Here is a 22,431-nt window from a genome sequence, read left to right as displayed (position 1 = left end):
CCAAGGATTTCCTTTTATTGGACACATATTACAGACTTAATGAATAAGGCTTACTTGTGAGTAGGACTGTGTAGAAGGAAAGCAGGGCAAAAAAAGAAGTATGTCGGGATAAACAGGATTAAATAAACCATAGACTTCTTTCTCTTATATGCAAATTTGAGAATAACTCACTGGACTTTGTCAGAGGAGGACAAGCCCCAAAGTAAGACGGGAGATGAGTTTCTGGAAAGAGACCAGTGGGAGACTGCTGCTAAATCTGGATGTAATTTGTTAGGCAGGATTAGATTGCTAATACATGGTGTGAAGTATAAATCAAAGAAGTTTTTGCATATGGATGTCCAATGAATTGTTTTAGCACCATCTGTTGAAAAGACTATGCATTTTCCACTGAATTGCCTTTATACCATTGAGGAAAATCAACTGGTCATACTGGTGCACAGGTCTATTTCTGTACAGTCCGTTATAATGATCTAGTTGCCTGTCTTACACTAGTCCCACACTGACTTGATTACTGTAGCTTTATCTGAAGCCTTGAAGTCAGGTAGTATGGGCTTTTCGACTCTGTTCTTTTTCGAAGTTGTTTTGGCTAGTCTAGGTCCTTTGCGTTTCCGTAAGAGTTTTACTCTCTCTCAGTTTCTACCTATGGGCTGTTGGGATTCTGATTGACACTGCACTGAAAAGACGGGGCTTCCCCAGTAGCTCAGTGGTAAAGAATCTGCCTGCAGTGCAGAAGCCACAGGAACCATGGGTTTGATCCCTGGGTCAGGAAGAAGCCCTGGAGTTTGGCAGAGTATGGCAACCCACTCCAGTATTCTTGCCTGGAGAATCCTATGGACAGAGGAGCCTGGTGGGCTACAGTCGACAAGGTCGCAAAGAGTCAGACACAACTGAAGTGTCTTAGCATGCACGCACACACTGAATGGACAGATCGTCAAGGAGAAAACCAAGACCCACTGTTGATTATCAGGCCAGCTTGGAGCTGGTAAGACTAGGTGAGTTCCATGCTGGTGCTGCTTCTGTCTTCTTCAGTTGGGAAGGTAATAGGTAAAAACTTTCATGGAATTCTGAACAAAATATTATAAGAAACATTAATTTGTGCCCAAGGGCCATAAAACTGATGTAATTTGAATGCAATAAAATATAAATAAATGGCAAACAGTTCTTGCGGGTTTTCTCTTAATTTTTCAACACATACTTTCGAGTTTTAACATACAGCATTTACAGCATTCACCTTCCTGAATTGGGGTGGGAGGGGGTTGAGAAATAATTAGTAGGCAATTTTTTGGCCCTGGGACTTTTCTTGTAAATGTTTTCTTTGGCAGCCATACTCTTGAGAACAGGAAGTTACTCTCTTGTTACAGATTTAAGACTTTTCTGAGCCAAATAACAGAAAGCTGGGTTAGTTCTAAAATGAAGGGGGAAAAAAAACAACTCTTGGCTCTTGCTGGAGATTAATGACATCTTGCAAATATTTTAATTCTCCCCTTTCCTCTTAACTTGCTACCTCCTAAACAAAGCACATTCAGCCTGAAAAATCTTAACTGGTCATTTTGTGGTCCAACCCTAAAATAAAATATCTTTATGGTACCCACAAATTTATTTAAACAAAATTTTTGATGGGCTGGGGGAAGGAAATAAATGCTGTCTCAAGTTGACCTTTTCTGTCACAAAATCCCAAAATAGAATTTAAAATAGAAAATGTAGTTGTAAAGATGCTACAGTATCATAAAGATTTATCATTTTCTTTGACCCTTTAAAATCCATTTTGCTATAGATAAAAATGATAAGTCAAGCTTTGTAAACAAAGCCTATATATTGTTAGAGATGCTTGCAAACAACTTCTTAGCAACTGTTCAAAATAACAGAATTATATCCTTTGACTACAGCATTTATTAGTCTGACTACAAAATAAACAAACTGGTTTCCCCTAGGTTCTTTTGAATTAATATCCACTTTTTACATTTGATTCTAGGGAAAAAAAAAACCAAACAAATACCCAACAGCTTGCAATGTCAGTGAAGTTTACAACCTGTAGGGACACTAACTACAAAATCAGCGATCTTAATTCCCTGACCAGGGACGTTCCCTCTGTGCCCTGCAGGGGATGCGCAGAGTCCTATCCACTGAACTGCCAAGGAATTTCCTGTAGGAATTCTTAAAACACAGACAATCTTTAGGAAAACAGATTTAGAAGTGAAGAACACCTTCCTATAACAAGTGATCCCTAGGAAGTGATCTACTAGTGATCTAGGGAGTTTCCATGGCATTCCTCAGTATCAAAAGTGGGGGAATTGGTTCCAGGCTCTCCATTCCCACAGATATCAAAATCCACACATGCTCAAGCCCTTATAGAAAATGGTACAGTATTTGCATAAACTTGTCCTCTCATATAATTTAAATCATCAAGATTATTTATAATACCTAACATAATATAAATGCTTTTTAAATAGTTGCCAGTACACAGGCAAATTCAAGGTTTGCTTTTTTGGAATTTTCCAGGATTTTTTTCCTTTTCTTTTTTCTTTTTCTGAGTATTTTGGGTCCATGGTGGTGGTGGTCTAGTTGCTTAGTTGTGTCCGACCTTTTGTGACCCCATGAACTGTAGCCTGCCAGGCTCCTCTGTCCATGAGATTGTCCAGGCAAGAATGCTGGAGTGGGTTGCCATTTCCTTCTCCAGGGGATCTTTCCAATCCAGGGATTGAACCCATGACTCCTGCATCTCCTGTACTGCAGGCAGATTCTTTACCACTGAGCCACCAGAGAAGTCCCATTTTGGCTCTGAGGTTTGCTGAATCTGTGGATGTGGAACCTACATATATGGAGGACTGACTGTAATTGCAGCCTCTCAAAAAAGAAAAGGCCTAAAATTTCATTTATACTTATATTTTCACACACCAAACTCAAATGTCCTGGTGCCCAGGAAGTTTGCATCAAGGTGGCAAGGGTCTGTGGTAGGATATTGGGGGTGAGTGGCTGGTGGTGGGGAGGAGCAGGAAGGATGCTCATCAGGATCACTAGTACATGTCCATCTTAAAGTCATTCAAATTTGTAATTTTGAAAAACTCTGTGCTGCCAAACAAACTCATCTGTAGACTGCATGTATGCTAAGTTGCTTCAGTTATGTCTGACTCTGGGACCCTATGGCTCCTCTGACCATGGGATTCTCCAGGCAAGACTACTGGAGTGAACTGCCATGCCCTCCTCTAGGGGATCTTCCCGAACTAGGGATCAAACTCACATCTCTTATGTCTCCTACACTGGCAGGCAGGCAGGCAGGTTCTTTACCACTAGCGCTACCAGGGAAGCTCCATCTGTAGATGCGATGTGGCCAAAACCCCACAATTTGCAACCTTTTATTTACATTTTCTAATGTTTTTCTTTCTGTGCATTATAAAGAAAAAACTTATTCCTTTAAACCACTTTTTTTCTCTAGTCAGCATGAAGTGATGTTCCTCCCACATCATTCATTATAAGTTTGTCTGTCTTCTGCTATTTTGACAACTTCAGGTTTTTTTTTTTTAACCTTATAAACAATCTTAAATTACTCAGAGCTGTCATCCATTAGATATAAAAATTAAATTAAGCCCAAGAATTCTAGGTGATGGAAAACATGATCCAGTCCCATAAGATATGGGCAACCACGGGAGTCCAGCAAAGGCTGATAAAACCCTAAATTTCATCAATGTTGGATGACTATTTATTTAAAGGGAGCTACCTGCTTCCTGGTTTCCTGCATACCAAATATTTCTTTTCAACATTTATGAGCTTAAATAGATGCAGATGTTGCCAAAGAATGTATTATAACATCCATCATCCTAGAAACCTATAATTTAAGCACTGAAAGGCACCTTGGAGTTCATCTGGTTCAATACCCTCATTTTAAATGGGAGAAAACTGAGGCCTAGGAAAATTAACTGGATACAGAGTTGGTGGTACACAGACCCTCTCTTCCCAAAATCATCGTTGTGGATCAACAAGTTTCACCACTATCCCTTTACTTCACTTCTCTGATCTGGATCACCTTTACCGTCCATATACTATGCTTGACTATTCTCTCCTCCAAATTTTGGAGAAAATCAAGGAGGACTTTTTCCTCTCGGTCATTCTCCCGATTCTATGCTATGTGGGCCTCCCTTCTTCCTTTTCTCCTATTCCCCCTTGCTGAAACTTTTCAGAGCGGTATTCTTCTTTATGCAAAACAGAAAATTAAAGGTGACCAGACACTTGACTCTGGCCCGGGTCTCACCAGAGGAGAGGGGTGGGTAGTTTTCTCTAAATCCATTTTGCTGCTGAGCATTGGTTTCTTTGTTTCATGGCCTCCAATGCACATTGGATTCCAAAGAGTGAGACATAAACGGTGTCCTGGCACTGCAGTAGAGACCTGGCTCTTCTTTCCCTCCACTAAAGGCACAACTCTCAGGTCCCTCTCCTATCACACTTGGAAGAAAATTATTAAATCTCACCCTTTAGTGACTTTGCAAATTACCTTCCTTAAACAACGCACTGGATGTTTTACCAAGAATCTTGGGTGACAAGACCCACGTAAGTATAGAAGGATCTGCCCTTCAGCACAGAATCTGAATCGATTCTAACCAAACTTTGGTTTTAATATGCTCCCGTTTTGCCTACCCTACATATTCGCCCAATTGTGAAAAGGTGGTCTTCTGCAGTCTTTCTGCCACCTCAGCTCTCTCTGTTGTAAAACTCTCTCTGGCCTACTCTTCCGCTCCAACGCCTCAAAATTCTATTTTCTCCCTTTCTCTTCTAACAAAGCCCACTTTTTAGTGCAGATCATCACCTCAGCTAGCCTTTTGTGAGACAGCCATTTGGAACAAACTCACACTCAAGTGTAAATGACTGATAGGCCACAACCCTTCTAGAAATATCTACTGTCTCAAAGAAAGATCCTTGTTAACCTAGTGATTCTCTTATTGGTGGAATTTTAGCCAGTCCATCAAAGGGAAGTGAAGTAAGACTTGAACAAAGAGAACAGACTTCTGGTTGCCAGAGGTGGGGTGGGGTGGGAGGGAGTGGGTAGATGGAGTGGGATTAGCAGATGCAAACTAGTTTATATAGGATGGATAAACAATAAGGTTCTACAGTACAGCACCGGGAACTATATTAAAGATCCTGTGATAAATCATAATGAAAAAGAATATAGAAAAGTATATATATGCATAACTGAATCACTTTGCTGTACAGCAGAAATTAACACAACACTGTAGGTCAACTATCCTTCAATAAAATGTAAGTAAAAAAAAAAGTCTTTCTTCTAATGGGAGAGGAGGGGCCTCAGCTACAATGTCTGTATATTCTATAACACACAGCGGCACATGCTTGCTTTTTTTTTCCAGATGAACTCAAGGGTGGTTTAATATTTAAAAATTAATAAAAACTTACCATATTGAAAGAATATAGGAGTAAAATCATATGATTATCTCAACATAATTTTTTTGCAGGTTTAAGCCTTTTATTTTGTATTGGGGGTATAGCTAATAAACAAATGTTGTGACAGTTTCAGGTGGAGAGCAAAAGGACTCGGCCATACATACACATGTATCCATTCTTCCCCAAACTCCCCTTCTATCCAGCCTGTCACATACATTGAGCAGAGTTCTATGTGCTTCAGTAAATGGAACTGTGTGTTCCAGTAGGTCCTTGTTGGTTATCTGTTTTAAATATAGCAGTGAGTACATGCTTTCTTTCAAGAAGTTGTTTTTTTTTTTTTCTGGTTTATGAGTTTATTCATATGAAAAATCATAGAAGGACTTCCCTGGTCCTACCTGGTGGTCTAGTGCTTAAGAATCCACCTACCAATGCAGAGACACTGGTTCAATCCCTGGTCTGGGAAGATTCCACATGCCACGGGGTAGCTAAGCCCATGTACCACAACTATGGAAGCCTGAGTGCCTAGAGCCTGTGCTGGGCAACAAGAGAAGTCACCAATGAGACTAGAAGTCAGTACCCACGCAATGCAACTAGAGAAAACCTGCTTGCAGCAATGAAGACCCAGTGCAGCCAAAAAGACAAATAAATAAACAAACAAGCATTTTTTAAAAGTGGGCAAAGGATCTAAATAGACATAAAAATAAAATTCACAGAGAGGTGTTAATCACCATCAGTCACATATCTAACCAATAATCTTCATTAATGTTGCTAATTACAAAGTAAAATCACCTGGAACTTTAGTGCACCAATAACTTTTTTTTTCCTGAATTATCTCTTTCCATGCTAACAGAAATATCATAAAACACTGTGGTGGCCCGAAATGAGAAATTTGTCACCAAACAACACTCAACTGTGTGAAAGTCTGAAGAGAAAAGTGTTCTTTTCCTTTGACTTGAACCTTATTTGACTGGGATTTCTCACCAGAGTCTTCCTATTTGTTTTCCATGGGCAACTGCCCCCTTGATTAATCCCATTTCCCTCTGTCTTAGTTTTTCCAAGCAGCTGAGCAAACAAAGATGGAGGCAGCCATTTTAACATGCTTCCTCCCTCAAGCCCTCTGGGATGGGCCGTCTGTTCATCCTGTTCATAAACCAACGGCCTGAATGTGCTTAGAGAAAGCAGCAAGGATCTTCTGTCAGGATTAATTTTAATAGTTCCACAGTCTGTCACTGGGGAACCACAGTCCTGGAAAATGGCTTTAAATTACTATTTGCTGATAAAGAGAGAGATATGAGTTGAAAATGTGGTTCCTTGTTTCAAACAGTTTGGATAACTCATGTAAGACTTTACCTGTAGTGTGGAGTGCATGTACTTTATAGCCTAAACTCTTGGGTAGCTGAGGAAAACCTTTTGTTGCAGTGGGATCACAGTGAAATGCAAAGGGGGGAAACGTGACATTCTGTAGAAGTATAAAAATTTTAGAGCTGGAAGAGCGACGAATTTGTGGGTGAATTCCTCAGCATAAAGCTTCCTATGACACCTTCTATTTCTGATATCTGTGGAGAGAAACGGATTCTCCTTGTTACCCCTTCCAGTTTTTTGTCTCCCTCTCTACTAGTTTCTTCCTCTTTCCTTTTCTCACTCTTTTTCTCATACCCAATTCCAATCGCCTGTTCCTTCCCTTGCTTTCTCTTCCCTAACTGGCAAGGCTGCTGTCAGTTGTTTGTTAAGTTCTGTGCTGAGGCACAGATGAGGCAGCTAGCAAGACTGACCCATCAAGGGACTTCCCTGGTGGTTCAGTGGCTAAGACTCTGTTCTCCTAATGCAGAGGCCCTGAGTTTGATCCCTGGTCAGGTTACTGGATTTTCCTAACAGATTGATGCCACTAGGCTTTGTATTAGTCAGGCGTCAAGACTGAAGGCAAAAGAAGAGGGTGGCAGAGGATGAAATAGATAGCATTACCAACTCAATGGAGACGAATCTGAGCAAACTTTGGGAGATAGTGAAAGACAGGGAAGCCTGGCGTGCTGCAGTCCACGGGGTCGCAATGAGTCAGACACAATTTAGCAACTGAACATTAGTTAGGGGTCATCAGAGAAAAAGATCCAGTAGGGTGTGTGATCTGTGTATCAGCCATTATCAGAGAGAGATTCACTTTAAGGAACTGGCTCAGGTAATTATCACTGCAGGGTAGACCATCAAGTTAGAGAACTCGGAACTTACAGTTCAAGTCTGGAGGCTTTCTGCTGGCAAATTTCCTGTGTGGTGGGTGGGTGAGAAGGGCGGTCAGTCTTTGCTCTCTAAAGGGCTTCAGCTGACTGATGAGGTCTATGCACATTTTAGGGGGTGACTGGATTTACTCAAAGTCCAATGATTTGAATGTTAATCTCAACCAAAAAATAACTTCACTGAAACATGTAGAATAATGTTAGACGAATTTATTCACTTGTGGGGCTTCTCTGATGACTCATGGTGAAGAATCTACCTGCCCATGCAGGAAACACGGGTTTGATTCCTGATCTGGGAAGACCCCATATGCTGTGGAGCAACTAAGCCCATGCACCACAACTTTTGAGCCTGGTCTCCAGAACCACAGCTACTGAGCCCACGTGTCACAACTACTGAACGCTGTGAGCCCTAGAGTCCATGTTTGGCAACAAGAGAAGCCACTGCAATGAGAGGCCCGCACACTGCAACTAGAGAGCAGCCCCTGCTAACAGCAACTACAGAAAAGCTTGGGCAGCAAAGACCCAGTACAGCGCCCCCCCCCCAAAAAAAAAAAAATCTCTTCACTTGCTAAGCCTCTTGGTTACTGATTAAAGCACTAGATAGTTGGTGCACCCGTTGTGAGGAATTCAGATTTGTATTATAGTAACTTGAAATCCTAAACTATGTTGTGTAAAAGATTCTATCCCATACCACTGAAAATTATGGTCAACGTTTATATTAAAAGCTTAAGATCTGCAATATATAGAAGGGTATTTCATTAAGAAGGTGAATATAAGGGAAAGACAGGGAAAAAATTATGAGAGAGGGAGATTTTATCAATTAGTATCTGCTACCTGCCTTAGGGGAGACAGAAAAGCAAAAATACAGCTCCTTGAGAGAATTCCCTGACTTCACAGCTTGTTAGAAAGCGCCACGCACAACACACCTGGAGAAGCACAGTACGTTCTAAGCACTATAGTTATGCTCAGAGTGCAATTTGGGTTGGAATACTCTAGGAAGGCTCCGGAAGGAGGTGAGACTTAAACTAAGATTTAACATGGGCTAGGGGAAAAGGGACAGCCTTCCACAAAAGGAAAACAGCTGGGGGCAAAATTCTGAGGCTTGAGAGAAAGCATCCTTGCTTGGAGGGTGCCTGTGGCCCAGGTCGGAAGAAAGGGCTTACTATCACCGGGGTGGGGGATGGGGGTGAGAAGGTGGGGAGGGAATAAAGGCCTTCAGGTCCCCTCCAGGAACAGAGGGAGAAGGCTAGAGTGAGGAAGGCCTTGTGGGAGCTTGCCACAGGACAAATACCTGACAAGGGCCTTTCTTGAGTATTTCTCACTTAGAAAGCTATGGAGCAGGTTACTGAAATCCTTGTTTCAAAGCAGAGTTTATGTTGAGACTTTTGATATGTTAAACTGATCAGAATGGACTAGATTGTAAGGATACAGACACAGTTTCAGCTGTACTTCCTGAAATAGCCTCATATTTTATCTAGAGCTTCCCTCTGATTGGGAGGGAATTGTTTGTTACAGCACCTTACAAAGGACTAGCAAATGTAAATTTTCCGTATCAAAGAAGGGAGAGACTGGGGTTGGAGGTTATAGGGTCTTTCAAACCTCACAACTGATGTCTGTTAAGACTATAGCATGCTTCCTACTTTTTTCTTTGGGATCCAGCTTTCTTACCTGAACTATAGAGAAGAGTTAGGTGTTACACTGAAGAGTTAGCAGTTACACTGCTTTCCTCAACAGCCTAAAAAACTTTCTTGCTCTTTGCAAGATTTTTGAATTGGGGTGGCAGAAAGACCACCTGGGCATTTGTGTCTACAGCAATGATGTTCTCACTTACTAGTTTTGTGCCCTGGGAAAACTTCAGTTTTTGTGCCTTTGTTTTTCCAAGGGCAAAACGGGTAATTGTGAAAAAGAGGTTCTCCGTTTGTTGTGCAGCACCTCCTACTATCATCACCTCTTGTGGGCCTTTGAAATCGTGTGTGTGTGTGTGTGTGTGTGTGTGTGTGTGTTGGGGAGATGCATTTTGTACTGTTACAAGGACTCAGGAGTGTGTGTGTTGGGGCGGCGGGGGGCGGGGGTGCGTTTTGTATTTTTAGGAGGATTCAGGAATGCCAAACCAACTAGAGAGCAGAAACCCAGACATCAAATAGACACCAAATATCTTGCAATACCTGAGGCAGTCCTGAAAACGAGGAAAAGTCTTGCTTCAAATGCCACAAAGCCGCCTTAAGAAACGCTGATGGTTCTGAATGATCCTCCAACATTAATGTTTGAGGTCTTCACTAAACCCAGAACTAGCAAGGCCACGCCATAGGCCAGGGCTTCACGTGCCCGGTACATACTCCAGCTTCACTAATGGTTAACCAATTCATCACTCCTGTTTCCACGTGTCTTTCACTTCTTCGTTATTCCTTCCTTGGTGCCCATAGCCGTCTTACAATTCTTCCATTTGTTAATTGATTAATGTCTGCTCTCCTCCCTCACTCAGCAGACTCCTTCAGGACAGGGCCCCAGGAACTCACTTTTTCTGAATACTTAAGCCAAGACCCAAGGCACAGGAAGAATAAGCAACTAGAAAGCGCGCCCCGCCGGCGCGTGACGTCACCCCGCGATTCCCGCCCCGGCCGCCACTCCCTCAACTCTGTCCGTGTTTATTTCCGGCGTTTCAATAAAGCTCGATTCGGCTAGAAGAAGACTTGTTCTTCCGGGAAAATGGCGACTCCCGCTCGTTCGCCGGAGTCCCCGCCGGCCGCGGATCTGGCGCCAGCCACGGGGGCTGCCGAGGACGCCGAGTGCCCACCGCCTCGCCAGCCTCAGCCCCCGCAGAATGTCCTCGCTTCCCCGCGGCTTCGAGCCCCAAACTCCCGAGGACTTGGGGCAGCGGAGTTTGGCGGAGCTACGGGAAATGTTGAAGCGCCAGGAGAGACTTTTGCGCAACGTGTAAGCTTGGGTCCCGCGAAGTCACCGCAGGGTTCCTCGCGTTGGGAACCCTGGGACGGGCCCCTCCCCGCCCCCATCCCGATCTCTTTCCTGGAAGGTCACCTTGTCTTAGGTCCGTTCCAGGCCCACGGGCTAGTGGCCGGCCTACAGTCACAGAGCTACCGCGTACAGCCCGGGCGCCGGGCGCCCGTGTTTCTGGCTCTCCAGCGTTTCAGCTCCTCTTTGATTTTACTTACTCAGTGCCTGTGTCGGCCCTCCAAGGGGAGGGTCTGTATCCCCAGTCCTTTCGCTCCCTTTCCGCCAAATAGTGCCCCAAACACCTAGTAAGTTTCATCTCTAGATCCCATTTTTTTACAGGAACTGTAGGAAGTGGGAAGAGTAGGGTAAAAGAGTGGCTTCTTAGGCAAAGTAAGTTTGGTTCACACTTAGCTGTTAGACTTAATGGATTTTAGCAGAGAATAGGTGTAAAAATAATGATTTTTTTAGGAAGCTTATTTTAGCAGTTTGGTGCAGGAAAATTTGAAGGAATAAGAGGCAGAAGAGACTAGGAGGTATTTTCAGAGAAGTTCTCCAATAAGGGGATTCTAAAAAAGTGAACTAGAAGGGTAGCTGTGGGATTGGGGAGACTAGATCAGGCTTAGGATCATTTGAGTATATGGTTGACAGAGATGGCTGAAGTTTCCAACCTGTATGGAGCACCATTAATAAAAGTAGGAAAACTGGAGGAGGGTAATAGTCTGACACTGATTTTACTTACTGGAGCTTAGTTAATGGAAAAGTTAATTACATTTGATTGAAAGCTGGAGAAGTGGTCATGAGGCTGGAGAGAGAAGAGAACGTTGGGAAAATACAGACCTCTCAACTGGGAGGAATGTTAATAGAATTAGGAGAATGAATGTAGTGTCATAAAGAATAGAGGGTGTGAGCTGTAACCTTCCCTCCACATTTATTGTATGGCTAAAGAAAAGGAAATCAGAAAAAGAACTTTTGCCACTTAGCCAAAGTGGCAAATGATCACTTGGGGATTTCCTGGTAGAGACAACTATTTTGACTGTGAGAATGAGTGAGTTAACTTTTTAGCCTCAGGACCGCTTTAACTCTGAAGACTTACTGAACATTTTGAAGAGCTCTTGCTGTATGTGTGTTATATCGACTGATAGTTATCATTGTCTTAGGAGTTACAAGTGAGAATCTTTAAAACACAAGAACACAAAAACGCATTCTATTAGCCATCAGAACAATGCTATCATCCATATCATGTTGCCTCTGGAAAACTCCCCTGTACTCATGGTAAGAAAAGAGAGTGAAAATGACAAATAGTACCTTAGTTATTATAAATAGTTCTGACCTTGCAGATCCATCCACCTCCCCTCACCAGGAAGGTCTTGGAAATCACACTTTAAAAACTGATTTGGGGCATGTCTTATATTAATATCATGCTTAAAATACTTCTGCAGAAATTCTAATTGTTAATAGATGAGACAAACAAGACATAGTCCCTAATCATCCTGTAGTCCCTTGTTTTGAGGGGTATTTGGGTAATGATTCTCTTATTTCCGGCAGCTGGAAATCAGTTTTTTGACTTAACGGTCGATTTTTCTCCCTTTGAGAATACTACTTTGTATATCTCAAGTTTAAAAACATGGCTCTATGTAACGTATACCTATTCTTTTCCTTTTGTAGAAAATTCATTTGCAAATTGCCCGACAAAGGTAAAAAGATCTCAGACGCTGTCACCAAACTGAAAGCTGCCATTGCAGAACGTGAAGAAGTTAGAGGAAGAAGTGAACTCTTTTATCCTGTTAGCTTAGACTGTAAGGAGAGGCAAAAAGCGATTGCAGTTGTTGATGGGGGCAGAGATAAGGCCCAGAATTCTGACCAGATACTTGATACTTCATCACCTGTTCCTGGCTGTTCGTCTGTAGCTAACATCACATCATCTCAGACAACCTCACGACAACAGGGACTGGAACATCTGACTCGCGGAGGTGATGCTGAGGCAACTGAGGCTGAACACACAGTGAGCAAGCACCCACCTTCTAGCAGCAGAGCCCCAGCACCTTCCTCATCTGAAGCTAGTGAGGGTCTCCCTCAGCATTGTGCCTTAGGTCAAGTGGAGGATCATCCTGGCAGCTCAGACAACCTGTTCATTGATAGATTGCAAAGGATCACAATTGCGGATCCCACTGAACACCACTCAGAAGGAAACCAGAGTCCTGAGAACTTGGCCGGCCTCTGGAGTAGGCCCCAGAAGAAGCCTCATTACATGGAAGTGCTGGAAACGCGAGCCAAAAATCCCATGCCCCCGCCACATAAATTTAAAACCAATGTGTAAGTACCATCAGAAACAGGCTTGTTACAGGAGCATGATATTTGTTAAACTCCCAAAACTGGGAGACTGCATTAAGTTCAGTGGACTTGGTATGAGAACTGCTTGTACTTGGGAATGAGCGTATTGTAGAAGCAGTAAAACGAACATGGCTGGAGTGGAGGATTCTGGCTGGAAAATGCTTTCTTTTTTTAGCCAAGTAATTGAAAAGGTTTTCAGTAGCAGATGGGACATTAAACTTCAGGATACTTAGGCAAAATTTTATATAAAACATAGAATTAGAGAATTTATTATAATTGTTTCCAGAACCATATTCTTGTACATAGCTCCTCCTCTAACTAGACTATAAGCTAAGAGGAAAACAATTGTAGGAACCAACGGCCTTTCTCAGTAAAAAATATTTGTGTGCTCACTGTATGTAAGCAGTAGGTGCTGTGGCAACACACGAGTAAAGATTCTGTTCCTCATAGAGTTTAGGGTCTAGATAAGGACTCGAGGCTTACACACTTGGAAGAACATTAAAGTATATAATCATTTCAGGAGGAAGGGAGCTGAGAAAGGGTTAAAAAAGCAAAACAAGTTTGGGCAGGAGGGGCAAGTGAACTGTACTTCTAAGTTCCTTGTCATAGTTTTATTTCTGAGATCTTCAGAAAAAAATCTCTTCAAAAAGAGTATTATTTATTTATGTGCAGTTATAACACTCTTATCAGGGAGTAGTTTTATAAGACATTAATATCAGATACAGGAAGCTTCCTTGGTGACTTAGTGGTAAAGAATCCACCTGCCAATGCAGGAGACGCAGGTTCGGTCCCTGGGTCAGGAAGATCCCCTAAGAAGGAAATGGCAACCCATTCCAGTATTCTTGCCTGGGAAATCTCATGAACAGAGGAGCCCGGCAGGCTGCGGTCCATGTGGTTGCAAAGCATCTGACACAACCTAGCAGCTAAACAACGACAGATACAAAGTTTAACCGCTACTGCTTTTCTTTGAAAAACTGAAAGCTTGTAGTTACAAGTACCTAAACCAATTTTTTTATTATTATAGAAACTTTAAAGTTCAATTGTATCTTACTATTCATTTTTTTAAACCTCAAAACTATTTGTTCTGCATAGAAAACCAGAACAAATAGTTTTGAGTAGAAAACCAGTGGAGAAGGCAATGGCACCCCACTCCAGTACTCTTGCCTGGAAAATCCCATGGATGGAGGAGCCTGGAAGGCTGCAGTTAATGGGGTCGCTGAGGGTCGGAAACAACTGAGCTACTTTCACTTTGATGCATTGGAGAAGGAAATGGCAACCCACTCCAGTGTTCTTGCCTGGAGAATCCCAGGGACAGGGGAGCCTGGTGGGCTGCCGTCTATGGGGTCGCACAGAGTTGGACACGACTGAAGTGACTTAGCAGCAGAAAACCAGAATTAATTTTTAGTTGGGAATAAAAAGTAATCTTTGATTAAGTAATTACTCATCTTGTGTGTGGTGAGGTATCTTTCCTCACTTTGAAGGAGGCAGAAAACCAGAAGCATCATCTAGTCAATACATACAACAGAGAGTACACTGACCCTGATTCTGTATTGTGGTCCTTTAGCTGGAAGTGGGAGGAGAGGAAGGGAGTATCCGTGAAGGTTCCCAGGGGAAGTTTGTGAGCCATAGAGACAGGTGCACTCATCAGAAGAGGATGGGCTTTGGGGAGCCAGGTGGTAGACAGTTGGAAGTAGCGGGGGACGCAGGTGTCCCTTGGCTGCCTCTTGCATGCTCTTCCGGCTCTTCTGATGCGGGGGGCTGCCTCGTCTCTTCTAGCCCTAGTCTACCCAGAACTTCAGATTTGCAGAGTCAGTTACCTATGAAACCTGGCCACATGGGGGTGATCTGTGCACCTAAGATTTGTCCTGTACAAAGTAGAACTCACTTCTTCCCAGACTACTTTGTCCCATATTCCCTAAGCCAGTAGTGCCAGCACCTTCTTTCTTCCCCTCCTTTCCATCTCTGCCAGCCATGGGGCCTCACAGTGTATTTCCTGGACCTTCGTCTAATCATCCTTATGTTCATCGTTTCTCCTGTCAAAGTGAAGATGCTCATCACTGTCCTGGCCCATAGTTGTTTTCCGTCCTGGCCTAGTCTTAATTCTACCAGTCCCTCCTGTCCACTGCTGCCAGAGTGCAATTTGTAGAGTACAAACCTGAACCTGTTGTGCAGACTAGAAGTCTTCCATGTGCCCTGCACCCAGCCTGCTGCCCCAGCCTTTTCTGTACTCTCCAGCTCCCATGCTTCCTGTGAGCTGCAGCCCTATCAGTCCTTACTCTGGTGAAATGCCATCAGAGATCCTATCATTTACATGTTGAATCCTTATTATTCCAAGACTCCTCAGATTGCACTCTTTTTGAAGTGTTTCTGCCAGCCATCCTGTCTCCCATTACAACAGGCCATTCCCTTGTCTGTGTTCCAGTGGGCCTGTGCCATAGTACCCGTGATACTACATTACACTGAAACTGTTCACAAATTTAATTCCCTCTGCTAGATAGTAAGCCCCTTCGCAGGCGTTTTTGAATGAGAATAGGCTTCAGCTCGAGTATAAGCTTTTGGGGGGGCTTCCCAGGTGGCTCAGTAGTAAAGAATCTGTCTGCCAGTGCGGGAGACGTGGGAGATGAGGGTTCGATCCCTGGGTGGGGAAGAGCCCCCTGGGAGGAAATGACAACCCACTCTACTATTTGGAGAGAGGGGAGAGGCAATGAGTGTAGCTATCTGTTAGAGGAATGCATTGTCAAATTACCAAAAAAGGTGCCAATTTAAATATTTGTTTTTGAGGTAAATATATTTAAAAGGAACGTTTTATCTGTGCATGTAAATAGTGGTAAAGGCCTTACTATTACCTTTATAGAACAGTTAGCTGCCAAGGTTGAAGACCACTTTCGTTGAATGCTACAAATGTGTGTCTGTGAAAAGGTGGTGTAACATAAGGGTTGCTTCCTGCAGATTACCTTCACAGCCGCATGATTCTTTGAGTGCTTGTCAGAGGAGAGGGTCTCCCGTCTCCTCAGAGGAGAGGCGGCGCAGGGACAGGAAGCATCTTGATGACATCACAGCGGCCCGGCTTCTGCCGCTGCACCACCTGCCGACACAGCTGCTCTCCATAGAGGAGTCGCTGGCACTTCAGAGACAGCAGAAGCAGAGTTACGAGGTATTTAGAGCATGGCTTGTTCCTGTCTGCATGTTGGACGCTGCTTACATGAGTCAGAATTTACTCTAGGCCTTTGGTTTTCACAAAAGCTAGGTTCGCATGGATTTTCAAGACACTCGTTTTTAAAAGCTAGTTTTCATCCTCTCAGTTCATTCAAGTTATTGCCTAGTTGTAACGAAGGGTTGAGGAATTGCTTCTTACCTTGTTTGACCCTAAATGCCTGTGTGAAGTTATTTTTAGGTTGAGTTAAACCGTTCAGTTTGGAGTTGGTTTCCTTGGCAGAGCAGTAATAATTCCACTTCAGTCCCACCTACCTGTACTACCCGTGGCCTGAAGGAGGGACATAGATGAGTTCGAGTAGGTTGGGGGCAGCCTGAGAAAAGTGAGCCAGATGAGGAATGAGCATGCGGTGCCAGTCAGTCAGTGACACCGTCACTGGGCGTCTGCAAGCACATTGCTGCTCTTTAAGATTTACTTAGGCTTTTTATTGCATAGTAATTTTCATGGGAGTTAATTTGGTGAGGGATAATCAGTTTTTAGTATTCTTTGATTTTCACTGTGGCACTGAAATGTCACTCTCGAGCCTAGAAGCCATAATCTAATCCAGGAAAGAAGACTCTTCCAGTTGGAGGGTCAGTACAGCACTGGTGGTTTTTGACGTTGATGGCTCAGATTGCTCTTCAGGGTTGTCTATGCACGTGCGCCTGCCCACATGCTAGAAAGTAGGTTCCTGTGTATAACTGTCGCAGTGCCAAGCTGATTGCTCAGTTTCTCGCATAGAAGTCGGATATCTCAGTGCACACTGTTTATCAGTGGAAGTCTGTGATCACCGCTGTAGCAGGCTGGTAGCTCTCTCCAGCCCTGCCCTGTGATGACTGTGTCTCATTCCCTCAGAGGGCGGTAGAGAGCCCAGAAATAAAGGGGCATGCCCTTCCAGTGAAACTGGTTCTATTCCAGTGACTTCCCCTTGAAAAATTGTAGGGAAAAGGTATGAGTGTCTAACTTTTTGCTTTTTTGTCTTAAAGGAGATACAAGCCAAGCTCGCAGCACAGAAGCTAGCTGAAAGACTAAATATTAAAATGCAGAGCTATAATCCAGAAGGGGAGTCTTCAAGGAAATACCGAGAAGTAAGGGACGAAGATGATGATCAGTCCTCCGAGGATGAACTCTGAAGATGGATGTTCAGATCATCTCCCAAATCTCTGCCTGTTGAGATCTCATTATCTTACATCAGACTGCCTAACAAGTATCGAGATCAGTGTCAGACATTGTTGAGAGAAAGAATTTTGTAAAGTTATGCTAAGGAAACTATAAAACGAGCCCACTTTCAGATGATAATTTTCATGTCCTTGAAAAGTTGAATATTTGAATATTGTGTTTAATGACACTATATTAAATTTTGGCAGTATGTCCTGTGTTGGTCTGATATTTTAGTATATAGTAAGCACATTTTTTTCTCTAAGCCAAATGAAAGCAGGTGATTAAACTGCTTTTTTCTTTATACTTACCTCTACCAAATAATGTTTATTACATGTCTTAGTGAATTATTTAGTTGTCCCAGGCATCACCTAAAATGAATTATGAAGATATAATTCCCTCTTTTTTTGAATAACGAAGAAGCCTAGATAATTTTGTGCATGTTTTCATGGGGGCTATTACAGTACTGGACATTAAATACCAAGGAAGACACTCAAAGAAAATGCTTAAATATTTGTTTCTTTCTGTCTTTCCTTAGGAAATATGTTTTCTTTCTTCTGATAAGGAATATGCGGTACTTTTAGTTAATTCTAGAGGGTGGGTGGTCTCTCTAGATGACCAGATTTGCCTGGTCATGGAGTAACATGAGGAACAGGAAAAGCCTTAAGGTGATTGATGTTTGTGAAGGGAATAGCTGTTGGTGGTTTAGTCGCTCAGTTGTGTCCAGCTTTTTGCGGCCCCATGGACTGTAGCCTGCCAGGGTCTTCTGCCTATGGGATTTTCCAGGCAAGATTACTGGTGTGGGTTGCCATTTCCTTCTCTAGGGGATCCTTTTGACCCAGGGACTGAACCTGTGGCTCCTACATCTCCTCCATTGCAAGCAGATTCTTGACTGCTGAGCTACTGGAGAAGCCCTATCTGTTGTTAGGCTTGGCCTGACTTGACTTCATTGTTCTAGCAGATGATAGGTTCAATTTGATAAGACAACCAAAAAAATTTCCAAAGCCACAATTGGTTTGTTATCAAAATATATTGCTTCCCCGCCCCCACCCCAAAAGAGACTTATGTAGGCTGCAGAAATCTCAATTTCATGTATAATTTCAAAGGATTATATGGTTGTCTCCAGAGAAATTAACAAATATGTTGTCAGAGTTTTGTCTAACATGTTGGTGCCTTTAAGCAGTGTTGAAAGAATAAAATATTAATTAGAGCAACCTGAAAATGCTAATGGTGATGTTTTACTGCTGCTTAATTCAATGTAACTTAGCTTTGAAGGAGGCTTTTCATATATGAAATTTGAGTTAGAGTGCATTTAGGGAGATGTAGGTGTGGTAGGGAACGCTCAGTTCTGTGTCCTGTCCTTTTGGGAGTAACTTTATCGCCCTTTTGCTTTCCTTCCCTCAAAAAGCAAATGTAGGACTATCCTGCACAGTTTCGTTATTTTTAGTTTTTAAAACTAATTATAAATGATTTCACATCCTAAAGTTATCTGATGCTCCTTCTTTATTAAAATAGTCATTCAGTTATGTCCGACTCTTTGTGACCTCGAGGACTGTAGCCCACCAGGCTCCTCTGACCATGAAATTCTCCAGGCAAGAATACTGGCAAGGGTTGCCATTTCCTTCTCCAGGGGATATTTCCAACCCAGGGATCGAACCTGGGTCTCCTGCATTGCAGGCAGATTCTTTACCGTCTGAGTCACCAAAATAAATAAACGTTATTCCTGGAAAACTGATCATGGGAGGGCTCCCATGCACATACGTGTAGTCCCCTGTAATCCTACCACCCAGAGAAGGCCTCTGTTAATATTTGGGTACAAGGACATATGCATACTTTTCTATGCATATCTATACATTTATATTTTCAATAATGCAGTCATACACTGGTTAATATTCTGCTCTATATACCATTAACATTTCCACATGCTAAATATTTCACATTTTAGATAGCTGCAGAATATTCCATTTTATGGGTGTGCCGTAACTTTTAACATCAATTTGTTTCACGATGTGTTCATTATAATGCAAATTGAAATGATAAAATCAACATGTCACATCTGTAAAAAAAGTGACTTATTTCCAAATGGTACCTTTCTAGAAGGAATTGCTAGGTGAAAGTAAATTTTTGAGACTTGATACTCATCACTCCCCACAAAGGCTGTCTTCCTTAATGTTCCCACTAGCAATATAAAACTATCAGAATTGCAAGTTGCTATTCAAAATATTTGCCAATAATTCCAGAAAAGGGCTTCCTTTAAAATGTGTTTATTTGATTATAAGTGAAGATTTGAGAGTCTTGTCATGTTTATTGACCATTTTCATTCATTGTTTTGAGCATTGCTTCTTCATATCTTTCCTATATTCCCTTGGCGAGTTTGCCAATTTTACTGTTTTATAAGTTACTTTATGAATTAAGATGTCCATTTTGCCATGTGTTATTACTGTTTTCAACACGTGACTTGCCTTCTAATATAGTCGGTGGTGTTTCTGTGTAGAAGTTCTTTTCTTAGGGTCTGCCTTTGCAGGTGTGCTGTGTGTATGTGTGTGTGCTCAGCTGTGTCCAGCTCTTGGTGACTCCATGAACGGCAGCCCGCCAGGCTGTTCCACCCCTGGATTTCCCAGGCAGGAATACTGGGGTGGGTTGCCATTTCCTACTCCAGGGGATTTTCCTGACCCAGGGACTGGACCTGAGTCTCATGTCTCTTGTGTTGGTGGGTGGATTCTTTACCGCTAGTGCCACCTGGGAAGCCTGTGCAGGTGTGCTAGGGCCTGCTTTCCCTACCCCAAGGATGGGTACAGATTGATCCTTATTTTCTTTTAGTACCTTAAAAAATTTCACTTTTATACTTACCTTTAATTCAGAAGGAAATTTTTAATCCATCTCAAACTTGGGAATATTATATGAGGTGAGATTTAGTTTTTTAAAAAATCTGCATTGTACTGGTATAGAATATTAAATTCCTGTGTGTGTCTTGGACCTAGGCCTTCTAGTTTTTCCACACTATTTAAATAAGTATGATTCTAGTCAGTGGTATGTTTGGTAGTATGAGTTCTTCCTCATTCTTTTAAATCTTGTAAAATGTACAAGAAGTACATAAAACAGGTGTGCAGTTTAATAGATGAAGCAAACAGCTATGTAATCACAAACCAGAGGCTCAAAAGCCACTGCCAGCACTCCAAAATCTCCCTGTGTGTTCCTTCCAGCCTCCCCTTTGTCCCCCAAAGGAAACTACTAGCCTCACTTTATGGCAATACTTCTTCTCTTTTAAAAAAATGGTTTTACTTGTTATGTGTACAACAATATTGTTTGTTTTTCCTACTTTCGACTTAAAACCCTGGAATCACACTGTATGTTGTGTCTAGTGCCTTTCACTAAACACTTACACAATGCACACTGTGTGTCAGTGTGATTTACTCATTTTCATTACTGCGTGATACGCCATTTCATTAGTACCACTTTATTTTACTGAGATGGGCACCTCTATGATGTTTTCCATTCAGGGCTATTACAAGCAATGCTGCAATGAACATGTTTTGCACATAAACATTTCTGTAGGGTATTTACCTAGGAGTTGAACTGCTGGATTATGAGACAGGTATATCTTTAACATTTATTATCCTTCCCCTCATCCCTCACTGTGTATGAGAGTTCCAGTTCAACACTTGATGTTGCCAGACTTTAATTTTAGTGTGTGATGTTTTTATAGAGACATTCACTGTGCTTTTATTTTGCATTTCTCTAATTAGAAACAGCCTTTGAGCATCTTCCACACGTTTACTGGTCACTGGGCTTCTTCTTTTGAAAAGTGCGCATTCAAAACCTGTCTCTGTTGTGTGTGTGTCGGCCATCTTACTCATTGATTTGTATACATTCTTCGTACTAATGGTTATTGAGTTTGTTGTAAATATCCTCTCCTCTGGTTACTTTCCATTGTCTTCATGGTTTTTTGGTGAATAAAAATTCTTCATTTTAATGACAAATATATTCATCTTTTATGTCTAGTGTCCTTTGTAGCTTTTCTTAAGGAATGTTTTCCTACCCTGAATTCATGAAAATACTGTCTTTAAAAATCTTTTCATTTAAATAATGCTTTTTAATTTTGCCTTTCTTACTGTGTTATGCTTGACTTCCTGTGGGAGGTACCTGTGACTGTGTGAGGAAGGGTCCTTCTGTGTAGCCACTGATCTGGCACTGTGCAGTGCCCTCCTGTCATGCAGTAAGCACCAGTCTGTGCCATGCACAGAGTATATTTCTGTGATCCTCTCTGGGTCCTCTCCATTTCTCCAGCCCATTAATGTGTTTGTGCTAATATTATGCCGCTTTATCTGTAATAGCTTTATGGTAAGTCTGGTGTAGAGCCTATCATCAGGTTCGGGAGAGGCTTGGCTGTTTTGGGGCCTTTGCATTTTAAATTTTATTTATTTGGAAAGAGAAACAAAGCAACTTATTTCCTTGTTTCTTTTTGCTTTTTGTAATTATTACCGAAAGATAATTTACAATTAGATCATTTTTATATTTAAATTTTAGAATCAGCTTGCCATGTTACATAAAAGGAAGCAACATAGTGCAAATCTCGCTGGTAGTACAAATCTCCATTCGTTTTTGAAAAATGCTTGATATTCTGATATTTTTATTTCTGTATTTTGAGACTTAGGAGATCTGAATCTTTGCCATTCATAAACTAAATCACTCTTTCAACTAGGTCATTACTTTTAGTCTATACAAGTTAAATAGAAAATTCACAAGATTTTTTTATAGTGTGAATACCTAAAGTATTGTGTAGTTTTGCAAGAAAGAATTTTTTTAAAAGATATCAAAGTTCGGTTTAAACCAGGAAAAATTAAGTGAGTCTGTTGTCATGAACTCTTACCTTCGATTTTCAAGGGATTATGTTAAGAGAAGAAAGTTAAGTGCTAAAGTTTGGGGCTTTAGTTACTCTGGGGAAGAGGTTAGGAGGATTAATCACATTATATAATAGTCATCTATAGGGTAATTTTCATTTTCATAGGACCTGGCTCTGATCCATATCACATTCTCTGGGGAGCCAGGAGCTGTTGAGTCAAGGGGGGAGGTAGATAGCTTGTGGGATTATCTCTGTTTCCTGTAACAGGGATGTTGAAGTCATTTTCTCAAGGGCACTCAGAGGCAGCCAAGAAAAGAACCCGGTGCTCAAAATTTCTG

At 42.0% G+C, this 22,431-nt stretch overlaps 1 protein-coding gene and 1 long non-coding RNA gene across 2 annotated transcripts in view; one reads left to right on the top strand and one right to left on the bottom strand.

Annotated features, from left to right (window-relative positions):
• Positions 1-10,183, bottom strand: part of LOC121819975 (uncharacterized) — a 41,108-nt gene extending 30,925 nt beyond the window's left edge. The window contains exon 1 of the long non-coding RNA XR_006060385.2: positions 9,782-10,183. This is a non-coding gene — a long non-coding RNA (uncharacterized LOC121819975). The remainder of the gene's footprint in view (positions 1-9,781) is intronic.
• A 120-nt stretch (positions 10,184-10,303) lies between these two features.
• Positions 10,304-21,230, top strand: POLR2M (RNA polymerase II subunit M). Its single transcript, XM_004010570.6, has 4 exons — positions 10,304-10,550; positions 12,234-12,881; positions 15,849-16,053; positions 17,079-21,230. Exons 1-4 carry the CDS (start codon positions 10,438-10,440, stop codon positions 17,223-17,225), a joined length of 1,113 nt encoding a protein of 370 aa, XP_004010619.2. The 5' UTR covers positions 10,304-10,437; the 3' UTR covers positions 17,226-21,230.
• Positions 21,231-22,431: the final 1,201 nt, after the last annotated feature.

This window comes from Ovis aries, chromosome 7, assembly GCF_016772045.2.
Source record: "Ovis aries strain OAR_USU_Benz2616 breed Rambouillet chromosome 7, ARS-UI_Ramb_v3.0, whole genome shotgun sequence".
Lineage (NCBI taxonomy): Eukaryota > Metazoa > Chordata > Mammalia > Artiodactyla > Bovidae > Ovis > Ovis aries.
This window is presented reverse-complemented; position numbering and strand designations above follow the sequence as displayed.

Bases quoted from the DNA above. Each gene is read 5' to 3' on its own strand.
- POLR2M (XM_004010570.6), top strand. From the start codon at position 10,438: ATGTCCTCGCTTCCCCGCGGCTTCGAGCCCCAAACTCCCGAGGACTTG. The intron at 10,551-12,233 runs GTAAGCTTGGGT...TTCCTTTTGTAG, and splicing joins GAGAGACTTTTGCGCAACGT to AAAATTCATTTGCAAATTGC. The intron at 12,882-15,848 runs GTAAGTACCATC...TGCTTCCTGCAG, and splicing joins CATAAATTTAAAACCAATGT to ATTACCTTCACAGCCGCATG.